Genomic DNA, 19,538 nt, shown 5'->3' with positions numbered 1-19,538 from the left:
TTAGCTGACGCTTCGCCAGAACTCACACTAATGCATTTGCATGGAGAGCAGGAGACCATGGAAGGGCTGAGCCCAGCAGGACTTATATAATAAAACAATAGGAAGTTAGCTGTAACCCTCCTCTATAGAAACATAGTTAGTGTAACCCTCCTCTATAGAAACATAGTTAGTGTAACCCTCCTCTATAGAAACATAGTTAGTGCTCTGGTTCTCAGCACAGCTACGCAGACTACAGCTGGACGAGCAGCGTAGTGACAGTCAGCTAGCGGCAGCAGCGAGCTAACCCTGCTAGCTAACTCACTAGCATGTCCTGACAGCAGACAGCAGACAGCTTCACTCTCAAGGCTTTTGAGTAGCATGATTTAAATGTAGCTGCCGCGCCGGTGTTATGGAAACAAAACCCGAAAAAAAAAGAGAAAAAAAAAGAAAACGACGACGACGAATCGATAATGGCATTCGTCGCCAACGAATTTCGTTATCGATTATTATCGATTTAATCGATTCGTTGTTGCAGCCCTAACATTCATTCATCTCTGTCCCACTTATATCCCGTCATATTACCCGCTAAGCAGCCTGGGTGATTGAGTAAACACAAACATATAACAATGCTTTGTATAAGGCTGGAACGCCGTGAATTATGAATACTTTGCTCGCTAACGAGCGGTCACTACACACGTCCCCCCAGAATTCACAAGAACCGGCCCCAAAAAACGGTCAGGGACTCTGATAACTCGCCCAAAGCGACTTTGGCGCCCTTGAGCAGGCACAGGAGACCGAGGCAGGGGAAAAACCACAGGCGAACGTTTGGCCGGCCTCGGAAGGCAGGGCAGGGGGTCTGCAGGAGCTAGGGTCGGGGCTGTTTTAACAGGGGGGCGACCGCGGCGGGGCGGGAGGGCCACCTCGACGGGACGGTCCAAGTCCAGATTTTTTTAATTTAACCTTTATTTAACCAGGCAAACATGTAAGAACAAATTCTTATTTACAAATGCAGCCTGACCAAAAAGCAGTGGCTCTTTGGGGGGGGGGGGGGGGATGGGAAGCTAGAAATAAAACAAGGTTAAGTAATACAATAAACAATAAAACAATAAAACTGATGAGCTGGCTTAAGGCGATCCACCGAGATGCGTTCCTTACTACCCCCCATGTCGATAATAAAGAATTTGTCGCCTGTCTCCACGACCCGGTAGGGACCATCATAGGGCGGTTGCAGGGGGGCTCGATGGGCGTCTTGGCGGATGAAGACATACCCCGCTGCCTTCAGATCAGGCGGGACACGTACCTTAGGAACGCCGTGGCATGAGGTAGGGATCGGCCGGAACGACTTGGCCTTGTCCAGCAGAGCACTTCGCTGTTCTGGTGCTGACCAGGGGACCGTAGCACAAGGGAGGAAATCCCCCGGAACCCGGAGGGGTTGGCCGTACACCAGCTCAGCAGAGGATGAAAGAAGGTCCTCTTTAGGTGCAGTACAGAGTCCCAGCATCACCTAAGGAAGCCTGTCGACCCAGCCGCCGCCCCGGAGATCGGCTTTAAGAGCAGCCTTCATGGACCGGTGAAAACGTTCACACAGGCCATTAGCCTGTGGATGATAAGCCGTAGTGCGGTGGAGGGAGACACCCAGCTGCTGAGTAATGGAAGTCCATAAGCCAGAAGTGAACTGGGCCCCCCGATCAGAGGACAGGTCTGAGGGGACCCCAAACCGAGTGACCCAGGTGCCCATGAATGTGCGGGTCACCTCAACTGTGGTAGTCTCCGTCAGTGGGACGGCCTCTGGCCAACGGGTGGTTCTGTCCACCATCGTAAGAAGGTGAGTGTACCCCCTGGAGGCGGGAAGGGGACCCACCAGATCAATGTTGACGTGGTCGAAGCGTCTTTCAGGGACAGTGAACCGCTCCAGCGGGGCCTTAACATGACGATGGACCTTTGCCCGTTGGCATGGCACGCAGGTCCTGACCCACCCACCAATGTCAACCTTCATCCTGGGCCAGACGAATTTCACTGCAATCAGGCGTTGCGAAGGTTTTCTGCCTGGGTGTGAGAGGCTATGTATGGCCTCGAAAACTTGCCGTCTCCAAGCATGTGGAACCACTGGGCGCGGCTGCTCCATGGACACGTCACAAAGCAGCGTCGTGCCGTCGTCGCTGAAGGGGATGTCCGCCAACTGGAGGCCAGAAACTTTAGTCCTGCATTCCTGGATGTCTGGGTCCGAAGCCTGATCCGCAGCCATACGGGCGTAGTCGATGCCGAGATGGACAGCCCCGATAGTGGCACGAGAGAGGCAGTCAGCTACGGGGTTGTCCTTTCCCGCCACATGCCGAATGTCTGTAGTGAACTCGGAGATATAAGCCAGATGACGCTGCTGCCTGGCAGACCACGGCTCCGACACCTTAGCCATGGCAAAAATCTACGGTTTGTGGTCCACAAAAACCGTGAATGGACGAGCCTCCAGCAGGAACCGGAAGTGCCTGATTGCCAAGTACAGGGCGAGGAGCTCTCGGTCAAAGGTGCTGTATTTTTGCTCACTGGAGCGGAGTTGTCGGCTGAAAAATGCCAGGGGTTGCCAAACCCCCTTAACCAGCTGTTCGTAAACGGCTCCGACGGCATAATCTGAGGCATCAGTTGTCAAGGCCACGGAAGCCTCAGGCACGGGGTGAGTCAGCATGGACGCGCTCGCGAGGGCTTCCTTGGTGTCTGAGAACGCCTTTGACATTTCGTCGGACCATGCGATGATGTGCTTAGGGGTCTTGCCCTTGAGAGCCCCATGCAGGGGGCGCATTAGGTGGGCAGCCTGAGGGATGAATCGATGGAAGAAATTCACCATCCCCAGGAACTCCTGTAAAGCTCTAATGCTGGTAGGGCGTGGGAGCTGCAGCACAGCGTCCACCTTTGATGGCAGCGGGACCGCCCCAGCAGTAGTGATGTGGTGGCCGAGGAAATCCATGGCAGGCAGTCCAAACTGGCACTTTGCTGGGTTGATGATTAATCCATGTTCCCGGAGGCGACTGAAGAGGAGACGGAGGTGGGATAGGTGCTCTGCCTTGGACGTGCTGGCTATCAAGATATCGTCTAGGTAGACAAACACAAAAGGCAGGTTGCCCAGCATGGCGTCCATCAATCTCTGAAAGGTCTGGGCGGCATTCTTGAGGCCAAACGGCATCCTCAAAAACTCAAACAGTCCGAATGGTGTTATAACCGCTGTCTTAGGGACGTCCTGAGGGCTAACTGGCACCTGGTGGTATCCCCGTACCAAATCCACTTTAGAAAAAATAGACGCGCCCGCTAGATGGGCTGAAAAGTCTTGAATGTGTGGAACGGGGTAACGGTCAGGTGTGTGCCGTGTTTGGTGGCAGCGGCCGAGAAGGTAGGTGTTGTGATGTCTGAGAACTCCAATAGAAGAGGGGAGAACTCATCAGCCGGCGAGACAGCACTGGACAGCTTCATTGTGGCTGCGTCACTGCGCTCACATGACAAGGAGCCGAACGTCTCAGCGTTGACGAGTCGGCGGTTCCCCACGTCCACCAGGAGGCTGTTAGGGCAGAGAAAGTCAGCGCCTAAGAGGGGAGTAGACACTTTGGCCAACACAAAACTCCAGGTAAAACGCTGGTCAGCAAAACACAAACCCACAGTGCGCCTGCCGAAGGTAGCGATTGCACTGCCATTGGCAGCCTCAAGGGAGGGCCCTCGTTTCGCTGTTTTAATGTCTATTGCCGATACAGGCAGCACGCTCACCTGGGCCCCCGTGTCACATAGAAACCGGCGGCCAGAGAGGGAGTCAGTGACGTACAGCAAGCCTGCAGAATGGCCGGCACCCACAGCTGCTAATGAGTGGCGGCCTGTGCGTTTCCCGACACACTGAAGTTGCATGGTGGTAGGCACTTCTTAGCTTTGTTCCCGAATTTTGCATGGTAAAAGCACAACCCCGACGGCCTCACCCGGCGGGCCACAACAGTAGCGGAGATGGACAGTGGTTGGAACCCATACTCATCCATGGTGGATGTAAAACACCTCTTCCCAGCTGAGAAAAATATATCCGCTTCCTTGGCTAGCTGACGAAAGTCTGTTTTGATTGAATTAGCCATAGAAAAACGAACCTGGTCTGGCAACTGTTGCAGAAAAAGCTCTTTAAAAAGAAAACACGGCTGATGGTCGCCCAGCAGAGCTAGCATGTGGTCCATCAGTTCAGAGGGTTTTGTGTCACCGAGCCCAGGGAGAGAGAGGAGCTGGCGTGCACGTTCAGATTCAGACAGACAAAAAGTATCTATGAGGTGTGCCTTCAAGGTAACATATTTGTGCTGTGCCGGTGGGTTTTCAATAAGACTCACCACTCTCGCTGCCGTTGAATTGGTAAGAGCTGCTACCACGTAGTAGTATTTGGTATTATCCACGGTAATATCCCTGAGGGCGAATTGAGCTTCAGCTTGTGCAAACCATGCTATGGCATTTTGTTCCCAAAACTCAGGCAGCTTGAGTGAAACTGCGTTTGTTGTCATGTTCAATGATCTCCGAAAACGTTCGAGAGAAATTCAGGGTCACCAATGTAGGAGTGACGGCAATAACTGGACGATGTAGTCGTTTTGCCGGTAGAAAAACAATCATGTGCGCTTTATTCTCACACTCTGCATACGTACTGACAACAACAACATTCATTCATCTCTGTCCCACTTATATCCCGTCATATCACCCGCTAAGCAGCCTGGGTGATTGAGTAAACACAAACATATAACAATGCTTTGTATAAGGCTGGAACGCCGTGAATTATGAATACTTTGCTCGCTAACGAGCGGTCACTACACCCCTTTGATTCTGGGACTGGTTTCTGGTCTCACCAGCAGCGTCACTAGGCTACACTTTTAAAAAAGGGTGCTATAATTGATTTGCCATTTGTAAGAGAAGATAAATAGAATAAAAACATGAAGGCACTAAAACTAGAAATCAGACAGTAACTCTTTTTTTTTTACAATGCTGAATGCTGCAGTTTCAATTATTTAAACTTAAAACCAGTTGGTCACTGAGTACTGCAGAGTACTGTTTTGTTGCTTGAATAAAGGCTGGCAGTCTTTAATAGCCAACTGTTGTTGTGGACTATATACTGGGGAAGTATTTGTTATTATTCAGGAGTAAAACAATAAATACAAATATCGGATTGATATCGGTATCGCAGATACCTGAAGCCCAGGTATCGGTAGTGAAAAAATGGGATCGGGACATCCCTAATCAAGACCAGCTGGGGTCTAGGACGCGCCACGACACCCCGACAAAGTCTAGCATGTCAGAATTGTGTATTTTCTTGCCTAGTTTGACAACTCCTACTCCTCCTGTGTTCCTTGACGTTGACCAATAGGACGCAGAGTCTCTCTGGTGCACATATGTGAACATGGAGAAGAGGAAGAGGGATGCTGCCGTCAGGTGCAACAGGTGGAGCAAGGAAAGGTTCGCTGAGCAGTGGCAACTTGACCTCTGCCTTTGTGACGTTTCCTCAAGGGAGTACCATGAGTAAAAAAAGACTCATCTTGGTGAGAAAAAGCAGAGGCCCTTCAGCAACCCAATGAGTAGATGGTTATACACAGCGCTTCTGTAAACAATGATTGACAGTTTCTTGACCTTCCTCCCCAACAACCTATGACCTTGTGCAAGGTCGTGAAAGGCAGAATAAGATGATTGGTCGTGGTCATACTTGTAGTGGTGACACTCGGCATGATCCCAGCATAAAACAATCATATTCACCATTCCAGCAAACAATCTGACTTACGGTAATATGAATTGCCAAAGAACTTAAACATCTGACAAAATTGGGTCTTATTTTTAAAGGTATAAACTGGGATTGGTACATACATTGTTGGACTTTTAAATTAGTTATATATTATTAATTATTGAAGAATGTAACATACTGTCTATAAATGCCTCATTAGCCTACGTTAACTGTCTTCATAATCACATCATAAATCACATCATAAGCCCAAATATAAGCTTGTTTTAAACAATATCATTTTAAACAAAAACTGTATAGTTTCAAGACATGGTCAAAACTATAATTTTGATTTCAAGGATGGTCAATCATCATAGCATCCATAGCTCCGTCAATGTATTTTAGTCGTTACATTTCTTCGACCCTCAGCTGTTTACCAAATAAAGTGGCAGGGAGAATGCGTTATTGTTTTAATCTCAGATTGCCCCTTTAAGGATGTTTCTTCAATAGAGACATTATGCAGATGCTGTGTTGATAAGTCTGAGTGAGGCACATTGTCTGTGGCTGCAGAGTGGAGGAGGAGGAGGCTGGTGTCAGTGTCAGAGACCCCGGTGGTGCAGGCGTCAGTCAGAAGCTGTAGCCTGGGGAACCAGGGCATCCACACGCAGCAGGGGGAGGAGGAAACATATAGATCTGTGCTGTCTCAAAGACACCCATATCTATGACAACCAAAAGGGCAGCCACAGCCCAGAGAACATAGCTGTGACTCTCAGCTACGGTGCCAGTGCCAGACCTTTAGAGAGCCCTATGGGGGTGGAGAGGAGTACAAATACAATGTATTTGTCCCCCATGAGATCACAGTGCAAGGCAGCCTAAAGCTGAAACAATGACCGCGTGAAACTAAAGTAATTCACATCCACAGATGACATGTCTAGCCAAGTTTCAGTGAAACTGTGCCTTAAGTAAAAAATATATAAATAATGTTTTATTTGCCAGTAGGGGTGTAACAGTTTACGTATTCCAGGGTTCGACATTAACGGTTGCCCGATTGCCCGATTGCTCGGGGCAAGTAAAAGATTCGCCGGGTTTGTTTGCGCGACAGCGATGACGCTGCTGGATCCTGGATCTGTGTATTGGTGTGCAGGAAGAACAACGGACAGCGCAGGCGCCAGACCAGCTAGATGATCGTGGAGTGAAGATATTGTCAGCGTGTATGATTTAATAATATCTTCACTCCACGATCATCTAGTGCAGCAAATGTTTTACTTGCCTCGCACAATCGGGCAACCGTTAATGTCGAACCCTGTATTCTTACTGAAGATTTTCGGTAAGGTTCCTTCGGTTCGGTTCGCGTGTGTACCGAACAAATTCAGCTTTGCCCAGTCCACGCGCAGAACTTTTTTGTGTAAGTAATCTCAGCCAGTACACATGCGCGCACACGCCACAGAGAGATTGTCAGTAGTTTAGCTTAAACTAGAGCTTAAAGTTCCTCCAGCATCCCTTAAGTCTCCTGTTTAGGGAAAGTTATGGTTTCTCAGTTGACAATGGACAAAGACAGGTGGATCGGAACAAAGCTAGCATTGTTCAACTGCGATCGGGTTGGCTGCATGTCGAACTTGCTCACTCATTGAGATGGCATCACACCACAGGTACAAGAAAAAAACTGTGAAGTGCAAACCCAGCTCCCCCATGGTATTTAAGTAGCCTCTCGCTAACAATTCAGACCGGACCAAAGCAATAACAAACACAGCAGCGGACCATACTCCGTTGTTGAGAACACAGGTTTTAAACATCGAAAGTACTCAAGTCTCATTACGTAGTTCCCTCTCGTCCGCATTACAAAGCAAACCATACCAGCCCTTTATAAACAAGCACAAACTACAGTTGTCCACGACTTGTCCAAGGCACCTGCTTTCTTAATTAAGCAAGGAAGACCCACTGTTTGTTCACTAATCCACTGTTTAATAATAATGAGAAAAAATATATAATATATATGTTTTGTGAATTTTTACCCTGCCGTACCGAACCTTGACTTCCAAACTGCGGTACGTGCCAAATCAACATTTTTGGGTACCGTTACACCCCTATTTGCCTAACCCTAACCCTTTCAATTGTTGGAATGTGGTATTTTTTGCTCTAGGCACTGGGTCAGCCATAGTCTGCACCCCTGGAGCAATTAGGGGTTAAGTGCCTTGCTCATGGGCACAATGACAGTGGTAGGCACCTTAGAGATGATGCTAGCAACCCTCCAGCTCACATGCAGCTCCCTTCTGAGGTGGTGCTGACCTTACGATTGTTAGCCAGCCAGCCGCTCTAACCGCTGCTACCACCACCCCCGGTAACATAGCACCCAGGAAAGTGAGGGAGAGGACAAATATTGCAGTGGGGGAACTCTTGATTTATAATATGACTTAACATAATTTGCCTCAACTACACTTACACCAATACATTACATTTAGCATGTTGCTGTTTATTCTGTGCAGACACATAATGACAGTGATTTGCAGAGGGGAGAGGTGTGCGTGTCAACAGGTGGCACTGAGTGGTGGTAAGCTTCCTATAGACAGCTGATCAGTGTCTGTGTGTGTGTCGCGTTACGAAGATCAGGGGCATGTACCCTCACCTTCTCTTTGTGAACCACTTCAATAACACGTGTCAATATACGACAGCTTTGTTGAATACTCGCTTGTGATTAGTTGAGATCAGACACACAGTCCAGTTAGCTTGATCACCCTTCCAATTCAATTGGCAGAACATTGAAATGGAGCTCAGCTGGAGTATGTCCACACGATTGTCAAAGTGACAGAGCCAACGCTGGCCACCACACAAACCCTAAATGTGATGCATTGTACACCGATGTCAACAGGGCAGAAGAGGAATGTGATCACAACTGGCTGGCACTGACATAGTCGCCGGGTGAACGATACAATCTGCACCGCACATTGGCTTGTGCATGGCAGTGATGGACACTGACTGTGTTCGTTTCATCAGGCTGGCTAAAAGCTCAGACAGTTAAGTTTTCTAGCTAGGACCACGTTTGTTTGGTGGCTCGTGGGCCGTCTGGGGGGGATGAAATGTGAACGCACGAGGCGGACAAATCTTTGTTAATTCCATTGCGATGGTCTGGGTTAAATATGGGAAAGGTTTGCATTGTATTTGTAAACGTTACAGTAAACAGCATGTTCCATTACACTAATTATCCGTACCCCTGGATACGATCTAACATGCCTTGCAACAACACTCACTAACTCACCCAGACACCAAAATATTTCAACAAGTTTGCCCACGACCAGGTGACAATGGTTCATTTTGTTGTATTATAAGCGGGATATCAACTCTGAGGTGTGCTGGTTTTGTAAATAATCAACTTCGGGGAGGTGAACATGTTTCTATAACCGCACACATCATAGTTAATTATCCTTCACTACATGCATCGCATACTACTCCATAGGGCTGCATAAACTTTTGAACACACTTCACATTTAATTGCCCTGTGTAATAGCAGTTGTAACAAACCACCCAGCTCCATTACCATGCAATTTTCTTATGTACCATGTAACAGGATGTGAAAACATTGTTAATAAAGAAGATGCAGTGACTAAGGTATAGGGGCAAGACAATCTAAAGTGTGATCCGACTTTTAACAAAGAATTTATGAAATGCAAAATAACAGCAGCCGCACACTCAAACACTGTGCAAAAAAAATCTGTTTTATGGCGAGCTTTCGGTCATAGACCTTCTTCAGGCATGATTCGGTCCATGACCGAAAGCTTGAAATAAAACAGAATTTGTTTGAGTGTGTGTTTGAGTGTTTGAGTGTGTGGATGCTGTTGTTTTGCACTCTATTGATACTCTTCAGTTCCAGCACCTCAGCAAAGTCTGATCACGGATGAGCGGTGGTATTTTCACTATTTTAACTAAGAATTTATGAAAAGCAGATGCCAAACATGAGACTTCTGGAAAGCCAAAAGATTAAAGCAAGCTGGACCCTAGTCCAGACCTCTAAAACTCAAATCACATAAGGATGGTTCAACTTCACTATCAAAGTAAATGCATTAAATTAGCACATAGGCCAACATCCATCTTATACATTGTGGCTTTTAGATGAACATGGACTGGTCTGAAAGGTGTTGAATCAAGTCTTCATTATATTCCCGTGAAGACAGTGACAGACGGTGCATTAGAGGTCCTAAGCCCCATGACTGACACCAAAACCCCAACCTTGAGGCTAAGTTTGGGGGTCACTGTGCATGGAAGAGAGACTATGGGCAATAAGTGACTTTTCAACCGCTAGTCACTTTTCCCTATTTCCCTTAACACGGAGACTGGAAAAGAACAATGCTACTCCTGGCAGATGAAATAAGTATACCGTACCTAAAATAGTTGCCACATAAATGTATAATATAATGACGTAAAGACGGGCATATCACAACCTGAGCCTTGGTATCATGACATGGTGGAGAGCCATTTCATATCACGGTTAAATACAACGTAGAGTTAGTTTAATCATATATAATTATCCAGGCTTTACTCTGCAGTATTTAAAGTGTGTTCAAGGCTCAGTCTGCACTCTGATCAGAGGACAGCCCAAGTCAGATGCAGTAAGTGATCAGTGTTCCAGATGTTTTGGCAGGTATTGATGAGGTAAAACCCACTGTGTATGCTGGTATTCCACAACTCATGTTCATTTATATCTGGTTATCATGAATATAGTTCTCGTTGTGGGTCAAGACACACATGGAGACTGTGAGAAGAAAACTATCGTACATCGGATAAAATAAGCTAAGAGACCACACACTACCTCTACATAAAACAACATGATGTATGAAGGGAGGTAAACCACAGGGAACACATCATTGAGATATGAAAGGTTGCCCACTTTGTGTACTCGTGTCAATGCAAAGGGACCAACATTTTGCTAAAGTCAGAAGAGAGTGTGTGTGAATACTAATGACTGGTGGGTCAAGAACTGAAAGCTTGGCCATGGAACTCAGAGACCAACACAAGTTGGTTTGCATTCAAATGTATCGTAGTATAACAGTCAATACAACTATTAATAGAATGTCATAAAATACTACAATTATTGCTTGTAATGGCCTTGTTTAGAATGGGAAGGCACATTCTGTCAACATAATTCAAATGTATTATCTGTAACTGTTATCAGTAAACTCATAAACATACATGAAACACCATTTTGACAGTTACTAGACTGATGACTACAGAATAAAAAGCTTCTCCAATCAGAAGACCAGACATTTTAACTGCTGGTTTCTGTGTGAACTACTTTTCATAAATGAACATACGTTGTACTTGTTTCATCATACAGCATCATAGTACTTACAACATAGGGCAACATTATAAAATATGTAACTTTTAGCTAATTAAATTACAAATGTTAGGGGGGGAACTAACCTGACCACCAAGGCCAGGGGTTGTCAGCCTAACAAGTAGTGTTAAGTAGTGTCTATGCATGGGACAGGTGCATTCTCATATTAATGTGTTAAATTACGGTATACATCGCTTCCCCATTACTACTCATTAGCATCCATGTCCTGACTCACCACGAAAGATCTCTATGTCGTCAAAAGGGTATGTAGCTCCTGTGAGATGCTGAGTGTGGTCTATTAAGTCTGAGCATAAGCAACAACAATACTGTCAGAGATACAGTGAGGACGTACTACCTCCTACACTAGGAAAACAACGGCTCGCAAACGAACCACAGAGACCTATTGAAGACACAGACCTCCTTGAGGCATGTGATGATGCATTGTTTGTTTCTTGTCCTTAGCTAAGTCAATTTGTAAATACAACTGATCACTAACTAATGTCCTGAGGCAGAACATGCTACATTAGATGTCAAGAGTAAAGACGGCCTAGACGGACTATTGCCAGGCATAGGTGGACTATTGCCAGGCATAGGTCATCTCGACATGTCCACCTGGGTTGTCTCGCTCTGACCCATGGTGTCTCTCACCTCCATCCCTCTCTCTGGCCCGGTGGGCGTGGATCGCCTTGGCCCTGCCGTGGCCCGGGGTGTTGTCATGTTTGTTCTCAGGACTGTCAGACCTCCGGAGCATCTTACAGGGAGGAGTGGCATCTGCGGTGGTGTCTCGCACTTTCTCGTGGCGGTGATCACCACTGGTGGGGTGACTCTTGGACGAGTATTTAAGGGTCTGCAACACAAATACATACAATACAAACACATCAATTGATTCATAGCATGGCACAAAATCTCAGTCTGCACTCTGATCAGAGGAAAGCCCAAGTCAGATGCAGTAACTGATCAGTGTTCCAGATGTTTTGGCAGGTATTGATGAGGTAAAACCCACTGTGTATGCTGGTATTCCACAACACATGTTCATTTATCCTAGAAAAACAGTATTTGCATTTCACCCGACAGCTATTTCTGAAAGCCAGACATACCAGATCCATGCCAGTGACGACGCATAACAAGTTAACACTAACCAGATAACAATAACGCACCCACTTAGAACGCAACGATCATGTCAACGAAAAATCAGCTGTTTCTTTGCCAATTCTCAAAAGTCGTGACAATGTCAGGGTAGTGGAGTTGAGCAGCTATAATACGTCACAGGCTATAGCCATGGTTACACAGCTTTAACAGGCCGAACAACAATATTTAGGATAAGAATAGGACATTTAACGAATAGGACATTAAATCCAATTAATTTTGTTGGGTGGTTATATGTTTTTATATATAAAAAGGCGATCAGGTTTAGTTCCAATTCAGATATAGGGCCTAGACACAATTGTGACCAGCTTAGCTTAGCTAAATCAAAACATAATTTCGCATTATTCAAATAGTTGTCTATATAACCGTTCCTTATATTGTTATTTTAACAAGTAATTTCCATTACTTTCACTTGTGTTGCTCTCGTTATATCGTGTTCGCTGTGACATTAACAGGCCGTTAATTCAAGCTAACTAGGCTAACTATTGAGCTTCAATAAAAAACTGTCAGTAACGCAATTCGACGTTCAGATTGATTTTCCTCATCTGCCAGATATGATTTTTCTATCAGTAGACATTCGGCGGTGTTTCGGTGGCGATTCGAGGCGAAATCGCTACTTTTCTATTTATTTTCCGCACCGAGGCCTGTGAGTCCTGTGAAGCCTACACTAGAGTGTCCATTTTAATCTGATTTGTTGCTTAGCCAAGTACCTGATAGGGCTGGGAATCCCTTCGGTCGTTGTTGCACCTATTAAATAAGAGGGAAACAGGTTGTTAAATATGTGCATTCACAAAACATCAACCGTTTAAAACACAATGAAATAATCTGCAACAGCTTTTAACTTTCGACTTATTTTGGTTTCGATTAAAAAATGGCGGATTTGTCAAAAAGCGGAGAAGGAAAAGAAATGTGAATAAGTAAGAGAAGCTTGTTTACCCATCGCTGAGTCTCGGTTGTTTCCTTGCATACATTACCATCAATGCCGTGTTGTGTGTGTGTGGATGTGGATGTGAAAGATGGACTAAGTTATGTGTTGAAAGTATATGTTTCGTTTCGGTTGGGAGTATTAGCTAGTCGGAAGAAGAGCGCTGTCGGTCCATCTCCTCACTGCCACAGCCACACCGACTCTCTCTGCCCCTATCTACCGCTGAGTGAAGCGCTCGGGCTGTAACCATGGTTGCCAGGTTCCTCTCGCCATATCCCCCTATCAAAGGACTCTAAAAACCCTTAGGATTTTTTCAGACATTTATTAATAATAATAATAATAATAATAATAATACATTTATTTTATAAGGCGCCTTTCATGGCACTCAAGGGGGATATTCCACGAAGCTCGATAAAGTTCTAAGCCTCGATAATGTTAGCTTGCGTTCGGTTCCATGGAATGGAATGGACTTTATTTGTCATTGCTACAGTACAGGTACCAAACAACGAAATTTGGCTCAAATAATTCGCTGCTTGGTTGAGCTCCTTCTGAGTCAGATATAATTAGCCTGGTCGCAACCAGGCTAAAACACTGGCTATAGTAATACCTGCGTCAAAAAAGGCTCACAGGCGGAAACTAAACCCCGAACGACAGTTCCTCATGTGTCTTTTAGGAAATATTAGTTCCCACTTCACAAGAGATAGATAGATTAGATAGTTTGACTGTGTGATAGATAGATAATTTGATCATTTGAAAGTGTGATCGATCGATAGATAGTTTGATTGTATGATAGATAACTAGATATTTTGAAAGTGTGATAGATAGATAGATCGATGGATACATAAATTAAAAAGTGTATAAAATAAAATGAATAGGTATGTCTATCAACTTGCATTGCTGTTATCACAGCGGTCTGGTTGGCGCAGTGGTTAAGGCAGCCAGTTGGAGTTCCGAAGGTTGCGAGTTCGAGACTTGACTAAGTGTTTTATTTTTTTATTTTTTTACATTTAACCGAAGATTTCATGCAAAGGCTTCAAACACCATTGTAATCGTGTCAGTTCTTGTAAATTAGCCTGCACCATAATTTTATAGCCTACATACTTTTTTAGATGAGATTTTAGATTAGATTCAGACAACGAAATGCAGTAAAAAGTGTGTCCGAAGAGGGATTCGAACCACGTCTAAAAATGATGAATAAATCCTATGGCAGCGGTCGATACCACTAGGCCATTGCGGCGATATGATGGTTTGTAGCCTGCTGCTGATATCACCACAGTAGTAATATTCATTTATTAAAATATGAACATATAACAATAACTGGGGCTAGTATGACCTACGCATTTAATCGGTCAGCAATTTCTTGCCAAACCATTTCCCTCGCCTTGTTAATTGCGGCAGTATTGCACTATTTTACATCTTATTTTTCCGTCTTCATAAAGATCAATAATTCGGGAATGCTGCGCAAATGTAGTACCCCTGCAGAGTGGAGTATCTTCATTTCGACAGATCGACTCTTCGGGGCTCTTTATGTCTGCGTGCACGCGCCCATATCGAAGATTTGTAAGCCTGTCTTCTGTGAACACTGATGACACAAGGCTGATCCTCGTTCGAGGAATCACCTGAGGCTTGAATTCCAATCCCGAGTTGCCTGATCGCCTGATTTCTTTCAATCGCCGATATACTAAGCCACCTTTAGTGGAATGGCCCCAAGAGGTCGCCGTACAACAACAAATTTAAAAACAGTTACAAAATTCAAAATACAAATATCCCCCTCGTGACGTTAGAATTATAAGGTTCTATCTCCATTTGTGTCAACATTTTTTACATAATCTGATCCATTGGGTGTTTATTAATGCCTGTGTGGTGTTATTTAAAAAATGTTGACATTTTTGAGTTAGTAATTCATAAAATACAAAGGTTCCATCTCACAAAACATAATGGAATGTAAAAACTTTGATGCTCAATTATATCTCTGAACTACCCTAAATGGAGATAGAACCTTATAATTCTAAGCTCACGCCCTATCAAGGACTCTAAACCCTTAGGATTTTTTTCTGACATTTCCAATTCCACCCACCCCAAGCCAAGCACAATGTATCCAGCAGGGGTTCGGTTATCAATCATGCTCAGTGTTTAATTACATTTTCTGAATTTAGATTTCATTTTAAGGGTTAGGGTTAGCAATTTTCACATGCAAATAATAGCCGTATTGGCGGATTTACGACATGATAATAATATGAGTCAAATTATTCTGATATGAGATAATGTTGGCCTTACTGTCGCTCCACCATCCTGTTATGTGGTTCAAACACTAGTATTCTTATGGCTCCACTTAGCTGCATAACATCAAGAGTGGACCCAGATCTGACCACACACACACACACACACACACACACACACACACACACACACACACACACACACACACGCACACATACACACATACACGCACACATACACACACACGCACACACACATACACACACATACACACACATGCACACATACACACACATACACACACACACACACACACACACACACACACACACACACACACACACACACACACGCACACACAATCATTGTTGTTCGCAATGAAAATAAACACGTTTTGCCTCCCAACCTGGCAACCCTGGTAGCAGCCACCAGCACTCCCCCTCCCACAAACTACATACGGGTCACTCCCACAAACGACATACGGGTCACTCCCACAAACTACATACGGGTCACTCCCACAAACTACATACGGGTCACGGGCGCTAAAATCGGCTAGACTCGGCCGCTCTCCTCTGACTGTGGATGTTATTTCGAGAGACAGAGCCGCGTAGAAGTTGCGCACACAGATCGAGGAACTGTTTTACTAAAATCCCATGTAACATCAACGGGGGGGAGATTCGACTGAATTTCAGTGGCATTGCCATTAGAGAGAACCCTGCCTTCTCACAATTCCTTCCTAAATCACTATCATTATTTATTCTCTAAGCTCAAACAATAGTTTTGAATCGTGCACAACAACATGTCTCTGTGGCTCACAATACCTTGATCTTCTCTGCCATCTAGTGGACATGTGTGAAACATCATTCCGGTCTTTTAATAACAGAGAGCTTTTACCCCCCAAAAGTACCATCATTTGCTTTATGGGATATTATAGTTATTTCAACTTTAACATTATAAGCCTGATAACACTGCTAATGCATGATGAACAACTATACCCGCCTCTGCTACTCTACGGACTTCACTACCGCAGACTCACCCACTATATCCAGCCCACTCACCATTAACAACCACTGCAGCAAAGCTTATTTGATCATATTGATATAACTCCATCCCATTAAACAAATGAAAAACACAATCATGCTTTTTAACATTCATCGTCCACCCAGCTAAGCAAGCACATACGTTTGAGACATGAAAACAGCAGCAGAAGCTTTGACTTTACTTTGCTTTGGGATGCAACAATTGTACGTATACGTATAGTATAGCACTCTACCATGTACTTGACAGCAGGGTTATATGGTGTATCCTACACCAGACTGTGTGAGGGAGCCATGGAGCCATCTGATGTCAAGCCGACATGTCACCTACAGAGTTGATATTTTCTGGTGAGCAGGTTATTATGGTGGAGAGTTGGCCAGCTTGTGAGCACTGTCTGAATGAAGAGAGCCTACAGCCCTGGGTGCTGGCTGTGGACAAAAAATGCTGTGTATCAGCATTTTGGCACACAATCCATTTTGACCTAGGGACAAAGGGCACAATGAGGACTCATTGTTAATGAATTTCGGGAACAAGCTGATTGTAGATCCATGCATTGCTGTATCGTATTTTTATTTATGGGAATAATAATAAATTCCACCATCACCAATGCAAAATATACAATACTGTATAGTGGTGGTAAAACAAAAACATTTTGGGGGTAATAATCATATTATGTACTACTCAACTTTGTATGTAGAGTCTCATGAAAACGTTTGTGTTTATAGCAAAGATACAACTAGGCTACACTTCATGCACTAGGCCTACACATTTCTTTGGTAATATTCTTGGGAGCAAAGGGGACTTGCTCCATTTTGTAACTGCATTACAAGATGTATGTGTGAAGGGTATGTTAAGTCATAACATCATAACACAAGGTTGCCTAAATGTTTACTACCTATGAATAAGCACAGCATAAATATTTATAGAGAATACCACATACATGGTGGAATTTGTAGTGCTATTTTACATTTGACATACCATACTTGAGAATCAGAGTTTAGTTTATTTCCAACTCGTTAATTCTACCATAGTGAAAAACCAACACCAGGGGGCGTCATAAATCCACTTTTCAAGACTTGAACAGCAACATTGTTACCTCTCCACATTAGCCACACCCTCTTTCAATAAAGTTGGGATTTCATAAAGTTGGCAGAGACTGTTTCACACTTATTGATGACGAATGGCGAATGAAGCAACGGTTTTATAACTCAAATGAACTGTTGAATCCCTTAGGGGGCAGAGATTTGACCCATTTGACATATTAAAACAAATTAATATCATAAAGCAGCACTTTGTATTGTATATCACAAATCCAGAGTAGGCCTATCTAACGCAAACAGCCTATAGACTGTCAATGTGCCTGCATTGATCATTAGTTTGTATAACAACTCTACTTACGTATTATCATTTTTTATGATTGACATTATTTTGGGGTAAATATTTTAAAAGGATATCATGATGGTGTACATCAGTTTTCGTGTACTCATGAAACGACATAGGCCTACATTTAAAATAAATAAATGTAACAACATAGGCCTACAGACAAATCAATATCAATAGCCAAATTCCATTAATAATAAACACATTAAGAAATGTCAATTGCCAAACTATTGAAATGTTTCATATGCACAGATAGTATCTATCTATCTATCTATCTATCTATCTATCTATCTATCTATCTATCTATCTATCTATCTATCTATAACAGTTATTATATCTCAGTACAAATAGTAAATCATATGAAATAAATTACGATGAGCTTCTTTGGAATTCATTTTTTTGCTACAAAAAAAAAAAGGCATGGCATGCGTTGACGTGTGATTGATAAGGTGAGAGGGCCAATAAAAATGTGTAGTTAAACAACTGGCAACGCCTTAGAGGAATAACAGACCAATCAAAACAAACAGATTCATTGAACCAGGATAGGACTAGGGGCGTGTCGTTCCGAGGGGAGGATCGTGTCTGTCCAGAGAACAAGGATGAGTTACAGAAGACGGAGATATTAGATTAAAAAATATATAAAAAATATCCCTCTTGAATTGAAAGTAAAGCTGAGTGAAAAAGAAGTTTCAACCCCAGAAGTGATCTAACCTGGTAAAAGTGCAAATCCTCACCAACGGGTAATTGCACCCAGTGTGCGAATTAAATCACGGTGTGCGGGGGAGCCCAGGGATTAAAGCAACAAAAAAAAAAATCTCCTGACGGAAAAAAAAAATCAGGCCAAATCGGGGCCGGTGGCTTTCCATGCGCAAAGCGCGCGTGCGATTTTCCGTTCTACGTTCTAATGCTTTGACTTTTCTTTCGAAAAATGTGAATACATTTCCGCGTTGTCGAAAATCAATGACACATCGCTAGTCAACTAACACGGCTTGTTTTGTGAGCCTGCTAACAATGTAAAGTAGTGTTGTAGTTAACTAGGTAACAATGTAAAGTAGTGTTCTAGTTAATAGGTAACAATGTAAAGTAGTGTTCTAGTTAACTAGGTAGCAGTCCAATCCATTTCGCTGCTGTATTTTGGCTTGACTAGCGAGTTTGTGTTGTGATTCTCAACAACGTAGTTTCACCCTTTTCCATAGTTTTGAATAATACATGTGTGGACTGACGATGTAGCGCAGCCTAACTTATTCTAATAAGTATTTAACATAGTTTTATTCTGATAATGATTCCCCCCTCCTCCCAGACTTACAAGGTCACATTATTATTGGATTGGTTGTTTGGTGCCGGGTGAAGTTGGCTAAACATTTAACCTGCTAGCTAGCAAGAGAAACATCATGTCACTCTCCAAAGGTCTAAAGAGGAAAGTTGACGGTGAAAACAGGGCATTTAAAGAGGAATGGACAGTGAACTATGCGTTCATCCTACCTGGTTTCATCAATGCAAAGCCGTTGTGAGAGACTCGCATTTTCCGTGCTCACAATGAATGTTCTCTTCCACCTATACATGCGAGTCGTCCTTTTCGTCAATGAATGTGATAAAGACGCGCTAGAGGAATCGATTGGTGCATAAAAACCTTGAGAACTGCCGGATTAAAGTGACGTCCATAATAATAATAAATAATAATAATACATTAGACTTATAGCGCTTTTCTAGACACTCAAAGACGTCCATATCACCAGATAGCCAACAAATAGTGACCGATGGGAGATGCCAGTTTTCTCATTAAGTGAGATTTAATAGCCTAATATTATTTTTTCTATTTT

General features: G+C 43.9%; 1 protein-coding gene across 1 annotated transcript in view; it reads right to left on the bottom strand.

Moving 5' to 3' along the window:
* The window catches only part of waca (WW domain containing adaptor with coiled-coil a), a 39,508-nt gene extending 26,261 nt beyond the window's left edge, over nucleotides 1–13,247 (bottom strand). Inside the window, exons 1-3 of the mRNA XM_080544527.1 lie at nucleotides 13,092–13,247; nucleotides 12,866–12,902; nucleotides 11,658–11,856 (exon numbers count right to left, since the gene is read on the bottom strand). Coding sequence (XP_080400653.1) covers nucleotides 11,658–11,856; nucleotides 12,866–12,902; nucleotides 13,092–13,132 — 277 coding nt within the window. The 5' untranslated portion in view covers nucleotides 13,133–13,247. The remainder of the gene's footprint in view (nucleotides 1–11,657; nucleotides 11,857–12,865; nucleotides 12,903–13,091) is intronic.
* Between the last annotated feature and the right edge of the window lie 6,291 nt (nucleotides 13,248–19,538).

The sequence above is a fragment of the Nansenia antarctica genome (genome assembly GCF_963989245.1).
Source record: "Nansenia antarctica genome assembly, chromosome: 13".
Taxonomy (NCBI): domain Eukaryota; kingdom Metazoa; phylum Chordata; class Actinopteri; order Argentiniformes; family Microstomatidae; genus Nansenia; species Nansenia antarctica.
This window is presented reverse-complemented; position numbering and strand designations above follow the sequence as displayed.